This window comes from Solanum dulcamara, chromosome 1 (genome assembly GCF_947179165.1).
Source record: "Solanum dulcamara chromosome 1, daSolDulc1.2, whole genome shotgun sequence".
Classification (NCBI taxonomy): Eukaryota; Viridiplantae; Streptophyta; class Magnoliopsida; order Solanales; family Solanaceae; genus Solanum; species Solanum dulcamara.
In genome coordinates this window covers 86,977,898-86,992,942 of record NC_077237.1, presented here as the reverse complement: position 1 = coordinate 86,992,942, position 15,045 = coordinate 86,977,898, and the positions used below count along the sequence as shown (strand labels likewise).

General features: G+C 30.5%; 1 protein-coding gene and 1 long non-coding RNA gene across 2 annotated transcripts; one reads left to right on the top strand and one right to left on the bottom strand.

The window, feature by feature from the left end:
* The first annotated feature begins 7,240 nt into the window (after nt 1-7,240).
* Nucleotides 7,241-9,639, top strand: LOC129882865 (chalcone synthase J-like). The gene is made up of 2 exons (XM_055957356.1): nt 7,241-7,463; nt 8,495-9,639. The coding sequence occupies exons 1-2, from the start codon at nt 7,286-7,288 to the stop codon at nt 9,487-9,489; spliced, it is 1,173 nt and encodes a 390-aa protein (XP_055813331.1). The 5' UTR covers nt 7,241-7,285; the 3' UTR covers nt 9,490-9,639.
* A 220-nt stretch (nt 9,640-9,859) lies between these two features.
* Nucleotides 9,860-13,282, bottom strand: LOC129882875 (uncharacterized). The gene is made up of 2 exons (XR_008765839.1): nt 13,211-13,282; nt 9,860-9,979 (listed from the first exon to the last, which is right to left on the bottom strand). It is a non-coding gene; the product is annotated as an uncharacterized LOC129882875 (long non-coding RNA).
* Between the last annotated feature and the right edge of the window lie 1,763 nt (nt 13,283-15,045).

Here is a 15,045-nt window from a genome sequence, read left to right as displayed (position 1 = left end):
ATTTTATAGAGTGTATTGAAATTAAATAATCAGGTATTACGCCTAAATCTTACTCCTTTCCATCTATCGAAACTGACAACAAAACAAGCTCAAGGTCATCTCTTCCAATATTTTCTCACTTCTATTCCTTTGAATGTGAAAGGTTACAATCTATAGTTTAAAGATAAGAAATCAGATGATAAAAAAAATAAAAAATCAAAAGAGGTCATACAATAATTTAGGCATAATATATAAACGTGTCTTTTATCTTGACTTCAGCTAATATTTATGTTCTCTAAACTTGTATAAAGCTGAATAAATAGACATATGCATTTTATGTGGCCTCCTACTTAGAAAATCGTGTGTAATTTCAATAGATCATGCTGAAAGATTCATTTTATCAAAAAGGCTAATCAAGTTATAGATGGTTTGGCCAAATTAACTGCCTATGTTGTAGAAGGTTTTTTTTTTATTAAAAGAAATCTCTCTCACCAAAAGTCTCTTTGTAGCTATTAATAAAGTGGAGGGGGTTTGGCGGACTCAATCAGTCTATAAATAATCTGAAAATATGTAAATTTGGGATAGTTATTAATATATATCATTCGGCCATCTAGTTTTTCAATATGATAGAAGTAGACATAATATATACACGATCAATATATATTAATAATATTATATTTGCTTTTAGTATAAAACATATACTATCTATATACTTTGTACATATTATATAAATTAGATAATTGAATGGTTTATGACTCTATAAATAGATGTTCATTCTTTCTAACTTAACAGCATCCACAATGTAGTCCTAAGGTCTTTGAGAGTTTTGGGTAGAGGAGAAACAGTGAGACACAAGTATTATGTTAACACTTATGTGAATCTTTTTTTATTCTGAGTGAATTATGTGAGGTTATTTCTCTCGATATTGTACCCTCTTATATATATAGTGGATTGCTCATCTCCTCTTGTGGATGTAGGTCGTTGACTGAACCACGTTAAATGTTTGTATCTCTTTTGGTATATTTCTCGTTTGTCTCCTTACTCATGGTCTTTCGAGGTTTGCTATGCTAGCTTTCACATGACATCTAATTATTTCTTTCCTAACAATTGGTATCAAAGTGAGGTTAAAAATGGATGTTCATCTTGGTGGGTTCATGAGCTCCACCCGCAACCTATTTGACAATAATGAAGATATTTCTTGGAGAAATTTTTTCAGAGAGGTTCTTTGTGTCGAGACATAGATTTTGCAGAGGAGATTCAACCTATTGAAGATCATGTGAAGAAGGTGGAATAAATTTATTTCGTCAGAAATTCACGCCAAAAGGGATAATAGTTGGGTTTTTCCCTGTGTTTCTTACCACAGTTGGATTTTTTTTTCTTAAAAGCAAAATACAAATTCTCCATATTTGGATAATTTTTTTTCTTGTAGGAAAAGATTTATGACTCTATAAATTGAGGTTCATTCATTCTAGCTTAGCAGCATCCACAATGTAGTCCTAGGGGCTTTGAGAGTTTTGGATAGGAGAGAAACGGTGAGACACACTTGTGTGAACCTCTTTTTATTCTGAGCGAATTGTGCAGGGTTATTTCTCTCGATATTGTACGTACCCTGTCATATATATATAGTGGATTGCTCATCTCCTCTCTTGTGGATGTAGGTCGGTTGACCGAATCATGTTAAATTTTTATGTCACTTTTGGTATATTTCTCATTTGTCTTCTTACTCATGGTCTTTTAAGATTTTCTATGCTAACTTCTGCATGACACCTGATTATTTCGATTCTAACAGAGGGTGGGATATTGCCTAACCTCTTGATCCTAGTTAAGGGATAAGTCTATCATCCCTATATACATTTTCATCATAAAATTTCCCATCTTCCTAATTCTTACAATTTGATCCATTCAGCATAAAAATTTTAAAAAAATGTAAAAGAGGATTGACATTTATAGAACTATTTTAGCTCAAAAAATATTGGACCTGGTGTTAGAACACGTAGTCAATAATATGTATGTACAAGTCATTTCGGATTAAATATGAAGGTGCTTGGCCACAACAATGACTATATACTTAGTGTTATTTCATAAGTGGAATATAAGAAAAATAAGATATGCATAGACGTTAATTACCTTTGCCTTATGAGGTAGAGAATCTGCATTTAATAGACCTTTAGACACATGAATTCTAAATTCCTTTCTAATCATTGTCCTGTTGTGATTGCTTCTATTCTAACTAATAATCTTTTCAGGCAAGTATAATTGAGCTCGAAACTTTTACCTTTTTATCTTGACATGTTTTATAAATTAAACATTTAAATTTGGGAAGTGATCAGATAGATATTTATACTTGAGGGAAATAAATTAATCAAGAATTGAGCTAAAAGTTAAAGACAAAAAGAAGACTCAAATTCTTCTCCCAAATAATGAACATGCAATTATTGGTAATCTTAACGAGGCTGGACTTATAGCTAACATACATAAGGATACTCCAATAGTAATCTCAAAAAATATTGAGAGGATCCTAATGGAAGCATTTCAACTTTTTGGTATTTCTGATTGGAACTCAATTTTTTTGGATATCTCATGCAGGTGGACGTGCAATTTTAGACCAAATTGAATTAAAATTGGGCTTAAAGCCTGAAAAACTAAAGGCTATAAGAAATATTATTAGAAATAATTATCTAAATACACAACTTATTTTACCATGTTCTTTAAAATTTTCTATCATTTGAAAAAATTACAAAATTTCTACTCTCTCCTATTCTCCGATACATCACGCGGTCAAATACATCACTTTACGTGATGTATTGGGAAGTCGTATACATCACTTTACTCAATATATCAATCGGATGCATCACGTAAATCACTCACGTGATGTATCAGGACGTCGGAAACATCACTTTACGTGATATATTGGTCCGATACATCACGTAACATCACTTTACATGATGTATCAGGACGTCGGAAACATCACTTTACGTGATGTATCGAGACGTATGTGATGTACCCAAAAGTGATCAAAAAGAAGGGATTTCAGGTAATTTTTAAAAGAGTAGAAATAAAATGTAATTGAGAAGAATTACTATGGAATTTAGGTAAAACTGTGAGCAATTTATGGAAACATGGGTAGTGTTAGTGTGTTGTTTGTTTTGGATGTAATGAGGAAAGCCTCAATTAGAGCAAAATTGGGTACCACTGGTGAAGAGGCCTTATTTGGGTTTTGGGCCTGGATTAACTATTGAGGCAATCGTTCTTCGTAGTGTATCTATTTAGGTTGTGATATATTTTTGGGGTACACAAAATAAGACTCATATTTATTAAACGTTGAAAGAGATTTTCCTTCACCAAATATAGCAGGAGTTTGTTTTCAAAACATATACAAAATCACACTTAAAATCTCACTGAGGATTTTATGTTATTATAGTTATTTAAATTTTGTGCAAAGTTCGTGTTAGATTTCTGAAAAAAGTCACATTTTGGATCTCACTCCATACTTTGAATCTAGAGATTACATCTACAATTATTCACTTAAATTAATGTACGTATAATTATCTTGCTAACTACAAGCTCTAGCTTATCGTAGAAAGGTGTTACTAGTATTTTTCATTGTAACAAGTGATTCAAGAGAGCAAAAATATCATATCTATTGATTAATTAATTACAATTTTAATTAAAATCAAAATAATTGTAAAATGAATTAATTCGATCACATTCTGTTATGTATATACCTATATATATTTTATATAAAGTCCGCTTACAATTTTGTGTCATGTATATAGCTATATAAATTTTATATAAAATTCATGCTAGATTTTTGAAAATAGCCACGTTTTGAATCTCACTCAAAACTTCGAATCTCAAGATTACGTCTACTATAATTCACTCAAATTAACGTATGTATTATGTTGCTAACTGCAAACTCTTACGTCTACTATAATTCACTCAAATTAACGTATGTATTATGTTGCTAACTGCAAACTCTAGCTTTTCATAGAAAGATGTTATTAGTATTTTTCATTGTAACAAGTGATTCGAGCAAAATATACCATATCGTTTAATTAATTGTAATTTTTAATAAATATCAAAGAAATTGTAAAACTAATTAATTCACATTCTGTTATTGTCATTATACTGATTCGGCTTACTGGATACAATTGCAATTCCAAAAAATTTGGAAAGAAGAAATCACACAAATTAAATAATTAAATAGAAATTAATTTGAGGCAGTCGTCTGCAGTGTTTCTGTTTAGGTTGCAGAAATGTTTAAAATAAATAGAGTAGGAGAAATGTATCATTGTTGTCTTTTTATTAACTAGTTCTCGAACACGAGCATTGTACATATATTCTATACTAAATAGTATAAATACTTTAAAATTTTAAGAAGTTGAACTAAATTTTTTAGCCATATAAAAATATAATTTTTTATAAAAAAAATTAAAGTTAAAAAAATCTAATAGAGAGAAAAGACACACACAAAAACACCTGAGAAGATAAAATATTCAAAAATAATAAGGAAAACGTACATAAATATACAATATTAAGAAAATATTTACCATTTATAGCAATAAAAAAAATTCACTGAACACTTATAATACATTTATAATACAGTTTTAATACATATTGCAGAGAACTATTTATAAAACATATATAATACAAGTTTTATAGATAGATAATACATTTATCACATACTTTAATAGATTTATAATACATTATGTCAATTTCTTACTACACAAACATAATATATATTTTAAAACACTTATAATACATTTATATTGTATGCATAATTCACTTTTAATACAAGTGTAAATTTATCATAATATTGCTATGTATTGCTATAAATTGTAATAAATAAAAAATATCGCTAAAATCAGTAATTAATTTTTAAAAAGCACTCAATTAAGATGAAAAAAAGATTGAGCCCATTGAACTCTTCTATTTATAGCCAACAAAGCGTTGTATGAACAGGTGTTTATTGTGTCTTATCACAAAAATCACAACCCTTTAGATTAGTCACAACGAGGGTTGTTCATGGTTATGTTTAAAAAATCAAACCGGATCACAATTCGAACCAAACCGATTAAAAAAAATTGATATTTGGTTTGATTTGGTTTTAAATTTTGAAAACCGATACTATTTGGTTTGATTTTGATTTTACTAAAAATGAACTGGAAAAATAACCAAATCGAACCGAGAAATTATATATATAAATTTCAGAATTATTTATATATTATTCATAAAAAATATTAAATTTTAATTAACTTAGGTCTTTATCTTTACCATTTTCTTAAGCTCAACACTTAAATTTTGGTAAACAATTTTCCTTTACCCCTCCCCTGGGTAGTTCCTCAATTGTTGAGTTTGGGGTTATTTTTTTGATATAAAAATTTGATCTTTTGATCTTTGGTGTATAATGACTTTAGTATTGCTTAACTAAATCACTTTTTTCGTATAATAATAACTCTAGTATTACTTAATTATTTAATTGAATCCACAATAGTTTTTCTGTGGATTGTTGATGTAATAGGTGTTTGCGTCTATCGAGATGAGATGCGGATGCATTCAATTAATTTATTATTTTCAAATCAAAAAAACCCAAAAAATTAAACTAAAGCGACAATAACCAAACTAACGATTATTTTTTTAATTTAATTTTAAAAATTTAAAAATTAATTAAATTAAATTAATTTTAATTTTAACCCATAACCAATCCTATCACAACTCATAAAAAAGTCACATTCCCCCACTTAAATTATCACTCCATCCCATCATTTTATTAATTTGCACGTCCAGTTGAACACTCTTAGCTCAATAATTCAATAATTAACATTATTTCCATTCATTTTTTGTCATCATATAAATTAAATAAGACTCATGTAAACTATGTGCTGCCTTAACCATATTCGGTATTTTTGGTCCCTCCTCCCCTCGATCTACGTATTTCTCATTGTTATTATATCATCTGACATTTTTAGCTATGAGTAATTTAGCGATGAATTTTTTTTTAAAATGGTTCTTGGATGAGAGAGATGTTTAATTTCACTATGAGGTTTCATGTTGTAATTGTGTGATTATTATTTCATCACGTCTCCTTATAACTATGAACTTAATTCATTTTCATGAATCAAACGCGTGATTTTCGTGCAGTGAAATTTGATCTCATGACCTTTTATTCTGACAATTTCTTTTTTAATATTGAGTTATGTGATCATATATCTCATCTTAAATTTGAGAAATAAACGAAAAAATGAAAATTTGAAGCAACTTCTTTCTCCTTCGTTGGTTGTGGAAAGGAAGACTAGTATGGTTATATATAGAAGCACTTATTTTAATTTATAAAGAACTGAGAAGAAAGTCTCTTTTTGCGCCATCTTGTCGTTCCGCTCAACTTTGGATTTGATTGATAAATTTTTTGGGTCAATTTTATTTTTCATTTTCTAGTATTATTTCCAAAAAAAAAATTAATCTTATAAATTTCACAAAATAATTTTTAATAGTATTAATTCAGCAAGGACATATTCCTTCCAAACATGCACTAAAACCTGTTTTGAGCAAGTGCTTCCGCATCATTTCAACTTAGAATTTCGGGTATAAATAGAGAGCTAGGTTTATCCTTGTTTTCTACGTCGAATTTTGAATCAGTTCCGCATATTTTCAATGTGATTTGAGACTGCTTTTGTGTTCGATGAAGTTGGAGGCGTTTGAAGTATCGTTGTTCTTGCGACATGTGCATTCATTTTATTCTGGGAGAAAGTAACTCATCACCTCGAATAATTAAGAGATTAAATTTCTTAAGAACATATAATAAAATTTTTCACTAATGGGTATTTTATTGTTGAATGATGATCATTTAAACAAGTTTGGCTACAAATTTTGAAAAAAAAGGAGGTTAGTGGAATTTATAAAACGATAAAAGAAGTAAGTATTATAAAGTTAAATGTGAAGAGATGTCTCTAAAATTATTCCAATATTTTAATAAAATCTATGTTTATTCTATTTGTGAAAATCTTTAATGTATTGTATCACTATTAAAAGTTGCTTTCAATAACGTATTATTTAGGTTAAAAGTTCTATTTATAGGAAACGTTCTCCATTATTTTAATTTGACAGCACCTCTTCAAAATATGTGGATAAAAATGAGCATTTTAATTTGACAGCAACTCTTCAAAATATGCGGATAAAAATGAGCCAACAATGGTTCATATATGTCAAAAATGCCTATATAAAGAGAGACCATGCAAAGAAAATAATGTATATATCCATTCTAAATACTATCAAGAAAAAAAAAAATCAATATTTTTTTCCGGCGAAAATGGTCACCGCCTATGAGATCCGCCGGACACAACGAGCGGTGGGGCCCGCCACCGTGTTGGCCATCGGAACAGCCAACCCTTCCAATTGCTACGATCAAAGTACCTATGCTGACTACTTTTTTCGGGTCACTAATAGTGAGCATAAAATTGAGCTTATGGAAAAGTTTAAGCGCATGTGTACGTTAATTAATTACTCTTCTTTTAATTGGACTTTATGCAAAATATATATCAAAATTTTAGATTCGATATTAATGCATGCATGTGTTGGCAGAGCTAGAATTTTTATTGAGGAGTGTCAAAATTAGATAATATAATCACTTGTCTAGAAATGAAAAAAAACAGTTAAGTAAAGCCTTGAGCCAGGATCAAACACCCGACACCATCGAGAGCTTTTGCTGCCTTTTAACCGTTGCACTAACTCTTTACCATGTATCAAGAAGTATCACCATTAATATATATTAATATAAAATCAAAATTTGACCTATCTAGACAATATAATTTCCTGATGAAGGGGATGTCGCAGCTCATGTCTCTATATAGCTCTATGATAACTATCTACATAGGTGAAGCTAGATTTTTAATTTTATAGTCTCACAAAAATGAAAAAATGTAAGGAAGGATTACACAAATCCCATAGTGTTAAGAGTTAATTACATTCTATCCCTAATCTTTTTCAAATTACAAAAATCTCTTAAATTTGGTGGAATCCGGATACATACCAAAATGTCATGATATATCACATAAAGTGATGTATCCGACCAATACATCACATCAATTGATGTATCCAATCGATACATCGCATAAAATAATGTATCCAGCCGATACATCGCATAAACTGATGTATCTGACTCATCAGGAAAAGTGATGTATTCGATCGATACATCGCATAAAGTGATGTATCCGACTGATACATCATGTAAAGTGATGTATCTGACGTCCCGATACATCAGTAAAAAGTGATGTATCCGACCGATACATCGCGTTAAGTGATGTATCCGAGAATAGGAGAGAGTGTGGATTTTTGTAATTTTTTTAAATGGTAGAGAATTTTAGAGAATATGGTAAAATAAGTTATGTATTTAGGTAATTTTTCGTAAATTAAATGCTTTTACGTACCTAGGAGCATTGTAACGTGGTGTTTGGTAAATTCCCTAATTATGTTTTAGTTAACTTAATGTTGGTTAGCAATTATCAATATGTTGTTGCAGGTGACAGATCAATGATTAAAAAGAGGTACTTCCATTTAACAGAAGAAATCTTGAAAAAAAATCCTACTATTTGTGAATACAAAGCTCCATCTTTTAATATTAGGCAAGAAATTGCGATTGTTGAAGTGCCAAAACTTGGGATGGAGGCAGCCCAAAAGGCCATCAATGAATGGGGTCAGTCCAAGTCCAAAATCACCCATTTGGTGTTTTGCACGACTAGTGGTGTGGATATTCCGGGGGCGGACTACCAACTCACTAAGCTTCTTGGACTTGAGCCATCAGTTAAACGATCCATGATGTACCAACAAGGTTGCTTTGGTGGTGGCACTGCTCTCCGATTAGCTAAGGACTTAGCTGAGAATAACAAAAGTGCCCGGGTTCTTATTGTGTGCTCAGAGTTAATCAATTTGTTTTGCTTTCATAGTCCAAATGAAATCGAATCTGAAGTTTTGGTTGGACAAGCCCTCTTTAGTGATGGGGCATCATCTGTTATTGTTGGTTCAGATCCAATTAAGAATGTGGAAAGGCCTTTGTTTGAGCTTGTATTTGCAACTCAAACTCTTCTACCAAATAGTGGACATGCTATTACTGGAGACCTAAATGAGGCTGGGCTAATAGCCCAAATACATAAGGATACTCCAATGTTAATATCAGAAAACATTGGAACAATCTTAGTGGAAGCATTCGTGCCTCTTGGCATTTCTGACTGGAACTCAATTTTTTGGGTATCTCATGCAGGTGGACGCGCAATTTTGGATCAAATTGAATTAAAGTTGGGTCTAAATCATGATAAACTAAAGGCTACAAGGAATGTCATGCGCGACTATGGGAACATGGGTAGTGCTTGTGTTCTGTTTGTTTTGGACGAGATGAGGAAAGCCTCTATCAGGGGAGGATTGGGTACTACCGGTGAAGGCCTTGAATGGGGCGCGCTTTTTGGTTTTGGCCCTGGCCTAACTATTGAGACAATCGTCCTCCACAGTGTTTCTCTTTAGATTAGAGAAATGCATCATTAATGTTGTCATTGTATTTATTGGTAATGAACTACTATTGTATTCTTGGCGATTAATAATGAAATACATTTCGTTTTTTTAAAAAAATAAAATAAAATTATTGACCCAATGTGGCCACTTCAAATTTGATTTTGGAATGTTCAAGAGTTTTTTTGGTGGCGATTTAAAATCGCCATAATAATGTTGTTTCGGTAGAAATTTATGAAAGTATGTTGAATAAATTAGGATAGCAGACGTTAGGTAAGAAATGAGACTTAAAAATCAAAATTACTTAGGATTCTGGGGAATAATAAGTTACAGAACACAAAGGTATATGTTATATGCAATTCCAAAGTAAGACATTAAAAGCATAAAACACAAATAAAAGTTTATTAAAATTCAACTCTCACACAATTTACTCCAATTACTTGACATTGTACTTCCAATTTTATAAACTCCAAAAAATTGAGGCTATCGCCATATTGTATGTTGTCTGCAGTAATATTTGGTTATAGCAATCAAAAACTTCGAATGAAATAATGTTATCGTAGAAAGATTTGATTGTACGTAATATATGTACGAATCTTACAAAGATTTAATCACAATATTAGTTTGTTCCTATCCAAACGCTGAACAAGATGCACAAGCGCAAATGAAATAACAAATTATTAGTTTGCTTAACAAATAATATATATAGCTAGTTCATCGTTATATATTAAATTTTAGAGTAAGGTGTTAAAAAATTATTTAAACTATTTTTTTTTTCGTTTCATATCTAAATTATTAAAAATGTGAGATATCTAAACTCTAATTATGTTTTAGTTAATGACGTTGGTTTACATCTTCCAAATATTGGAGGTGACGGGTCAATGATTAAAAAGAGATACTCGCACTTAACAGAAGAGCATTTTTTTTCACACTAACATCGCTGATTAATGGTGGGGCATCCTATTATTTTAATAAGGGAAAATTACACAAAATAGATTCAATTGTGAAACTATTTATCCAAACTGAATCCAATCCAAACTATTTACCATTAATGGACTTATGACCCAATCTATTTACCCTCATAATCCACTTTGTCTTTTCTTATTTCGTAGCTGCGAGACCTGTCAAGTTCCCACTTGATCCTGCAAGTCTCTTCCTAGAGATGGAGAGCCACTTGACTGTAAGGAAAGGGGCCGTTTATTTAGTTTTATCTTTTTTCCCACCTTCAGAAGAATACTTTAGGGCTTGTTGGAGCTTCTGAGCGTAACGAATCGAAGCCAAAGACGGATCAAGGTAGCTTGCCTGCCAAGCCGATAGGCGTGCTTGACGCACATGGAAACTGCTTTTTCAATGATATCGAAACATTTTTGCCTCACCGCTTGCTGACGACGGAACGCATCGTCAATTAAAGGGTCCTCGCCTTGGACTTAGTTGGAAAGGTAGGTTCATTATGGAACTTTCTCCCCGAGCTGCGGTAAGTTACCTAACAGAACTTGAAACTTTGGCTCATTTTCTTTATTCTTTAACCTGGGTCTGACTGCTTGACTCACCAACCTTCAAGTCTTCCTCCATCAGGTCATCTTCCGGAACCAAGCCTTCTGTCAGTATGACGTAAACATCACTGCTATGAATTAATCTTTTGTGATATTCCATCGGTATATTGATACCATACCGGTATCATATAGACTGAGCTTGATTCTTCGTGATACTCCATCGGTATATATTGATACCCTACCGGTATCATATAGGATTGGACTCATTTTTTAAGAAATAAAATGAAACAATTAAGAGAAAATTATTAAAGTCACAATTTTATTTATCAAACTCTAATTAGTAGAATATATATTCTTTGTGATACTCCGTCGATATATTGATACCATATCGGTATCATATAGGACTGAGCTTAATTAATCCTCTGTGATACTCCGTCGGAATTTTGATACCGTATTGATATGTCAACGGAGTTTTCTGATGAGCTTTCTTTCAGAAGGCTTGGTTCTGTATAAGGTGGGCGCTGACATCAACATGACGTCAACGAACGAATTTTAAAATAAATTTACAATATTTTAAAATAAAATAAAAATATAAAAATAATAAGACATTTAAAAATAAATATTTTTCCTTTTTGGATATAAATATTCTTTTTCCTTTTAATAATCCAGTATTGCTAAGTTAATTATGGACCGTCAACTGTCATCTTTTGAATTGTCTATTGTCTTTTAATTTGTAATTTGTTCATCAATTTCAGAAGTAATTTGTAACAAAAGAAAAATTGTAGGGTCTCATAGCTATATATTGATCAAAGAATGACAAATTGAAATATGTTTTATCAAATATCATGGTATACATAGGTGAAATTCTTTTTATATTTTTTGTATGTTATCGACGAAATCATAATGGTACACCTCAACTTAACTAAGGCAATAATATTTTATTTACTAGTTTAGAGTATGTGCTTTGCACGTGTATAGCGTGTCAGTTAATAATAATAATAATAATAATAATAATAATAATAATAATAATATATATATATATATATATATATACAACTTGCTCAAAATTACGTAAATATTACTAACTCATATTATCAAGTTTATAAATATATATGAGAGAAAGCATAAAACTCTTAAGATATATTTTTTTCTCACCATATATTTTAGAACTCTTTAAATTTTAAAATATATTTTTCTCTTGCCATATATGTTAGGACTCACTAATTATTAATTCTCCAATACCTCTTACCATATTGTTTCCTCATATCATATATTTTAGGACTCCTTAGTTTAAAATATATGGACATGAATATGTGATCGTTCGACGCTACCTTACGATGTTGGAAAGGTGCAAGCCAACATTCATGCAAAGCCCAAGCCACTTGCCTCTAGTATGATAGCTACTTAACATACTAAGGGGTCATTTGGTACGCGATATAAAGTGGGGTATTTTAGAATTAAATTTGGAGTAAAATTTTACTATATTTAGCAGACGGTCAATATAAATTTTATCTCAGGCTTAATTCTGATATATCCATCTTATCACATATAATTGAAACTATTTTATCCCATCTACTGAATAAGATAAATTAATCTAAAAATTATAATCACCAAACGACTCCTTAACTGAACAATGAGCCTATATAGAGAGTTTTACACCTTGTTTGGATAGTTGTTACCCAGTGTATTATATTGTATTATTAGTTTAAATATAATATTTTTTTTGATTGTTACTTAAATTTTATTGTATCGTATTGTTTAAATTCGTCGTTAGGTAACAACGAAAAGTCTCACTTTCTGTAATGAGTGATTTGGTGTGATCGCGCCGTTTACCTTAATATTTTCTTCTCATTTTTTCTTTACTAATAATTTAATAATCCTATTTTATCTTTCACCCTACCTTTTCATAAAAGTCTCACTTTTTGTAATGAGCGATTTGGTGTGGTCGCATCATTTACTTTAATATTTTCTTCTCATTTTTTTCTTTACTAATTACTTAATAATCCTATTTTATCCTTCACCCTACCTTTAAATAGTAGCTCCACCTCGTACTCTACTTTTCTGATAGGTTTATCATTCAAATTGTTGATGTGTGACATTATGTAAAGGCATAGAGAAAATAATATATTCATTAAATTAATACAGTAGGATACAATACAACACAATACAATTCAATACGATACATTATGAAACAATACGTAACAACCATTCAAAAAAAGTGTTAGATTTTGGGATAAGCTAACCTTGGACTTTAGGTTTGCATTATATGCTCCAACTATTCCTTAGCCAACTCAATAACTCATGAATCTTCCTGCCTAAAGCAACATTAACAAGCACTGTCTCAAATTGAAGATCAAAGTACCAACCAAATCGTTGTTTAAAATCGAAATAAAAGACAACAAACAAAAATTATCAAATATAATATCACTAACTTAATGTGGACAAAATGGACCCAACTTCAGTTATAAACTAAATATAATATTTTTTTGCTTTCGATTTTTGCAATAGGTTATAAATAGAAGTAGGATAAATTTTGTCTGAAAATCAACCTTTTGCAACTCAATGCTAAAAGGATATAGTAAAGAGAAAAAACAACATAACTCAAAGAATTTGGAGCATATATTAAGTGATAAGGTTGACAAGATACTTGAAGAAACTCATGTTAAAAATAATTTAAAGAAAAAACACTAAAATTGAAATAAAACGACCGAATAAAGAGGACAAGATTTGAATAAAAACTTGCAAAAAAAGTGACGATAAAGAGAGAATGGTAATGAAGGTCTCTTTGTTTGAGCAGTGTTAGGAAAGAGTTTTTTCAAAACGTAATTAAAATAGGGTTTTGGTATAGTTAAATAGAATTGTTGGAAGTGCATCTTTTTTCTTCCTTTTTTTTTTGCCTAATTTTTGGATTTTTCTTGGCCTATTTTTTGGATGATTTTTATAACTTTACTTTTTTTTCCCATTATTTTGAAAGTTTTTTGATTATTTTTTTGGTCAAGTCTATTTTAGTTGAAAAAGTATTCTCCGGAATTTAACCATAATAAGAAAATCTTCTCCATTTAATTTTTATTATGTTTATTATAGTTAATACTTAATATCATTCAAATAATGGTATAATAATTAAAGAAAAATAATGAAAAAATAATTTTGTCTAAAGTGAAGTCTTTTAATAAAGAGAAAAAAATTCTATTAATATTTTAAGGATCTTCATGATTTTAATATAATATAGATTCATACCTAAAAATGCCAAATATATTTAACAATTCATTTCTCTAATTTCAACTTCAAAAACAAAAATCAAACAAATAATATTCAAACGCCTATCAAATATTAGTTTGACTATCATTGTATATAGATATGAACTTCCCTGTTTGAAATACTAATAAAACATCGAAAAACATGTTTGAAAAGGAATGTTTCAAGGTAATGATGTAATTGTGTGTTGTGTGTTCATATACGATAGGTGGAATCATAATTTTTCTTTAAGGGATTTAAAAAAGAAAGAAGTTATAAATAAATAAAGAAGTCAAAGGGGGTTCAACAACTATATATTATATATACATAAAAAAATTATAACCTTATATAAAAAACATATTTTTTTGCTAAATAGTGTTCGAAATGAAACCACTCGACCCAACCTAGCTCTACCCTTGCTATAGAGCTAGACATAAATTTTTTTTATATCTCTCTGTATAAAAATGTTGAAGTGCTCTGGAGGTTGGGATTTCCACGGATCCTTACACGATCCGTGGTGCTGTCTACAGGTTTTGAACCCGTCCGTGGTCTCTTTTGTTTCCTTCCCCTGACCCCTATCCCACCACAAGGCTACTCCACGGCCTGTGGTGGGCTCTGTGAGTGGGCTCCGTGAAGGATCACCTGCTGCCAAAAGTTGTGATTTGAAACTTGGACTCAATTTTTTCACTTTCTGATTTTCCGAGTCTCACAGTTGAGTGTCGAGGTTCCATGAACTAAGTTCTTGAGTTATCTTTAATTTCTATTGAGTTTTTGTATATAAATTCATATGTGTTGATGATGTGTATGAGTTGAGTATTTGAGGTATACATTTATATCTTCATTT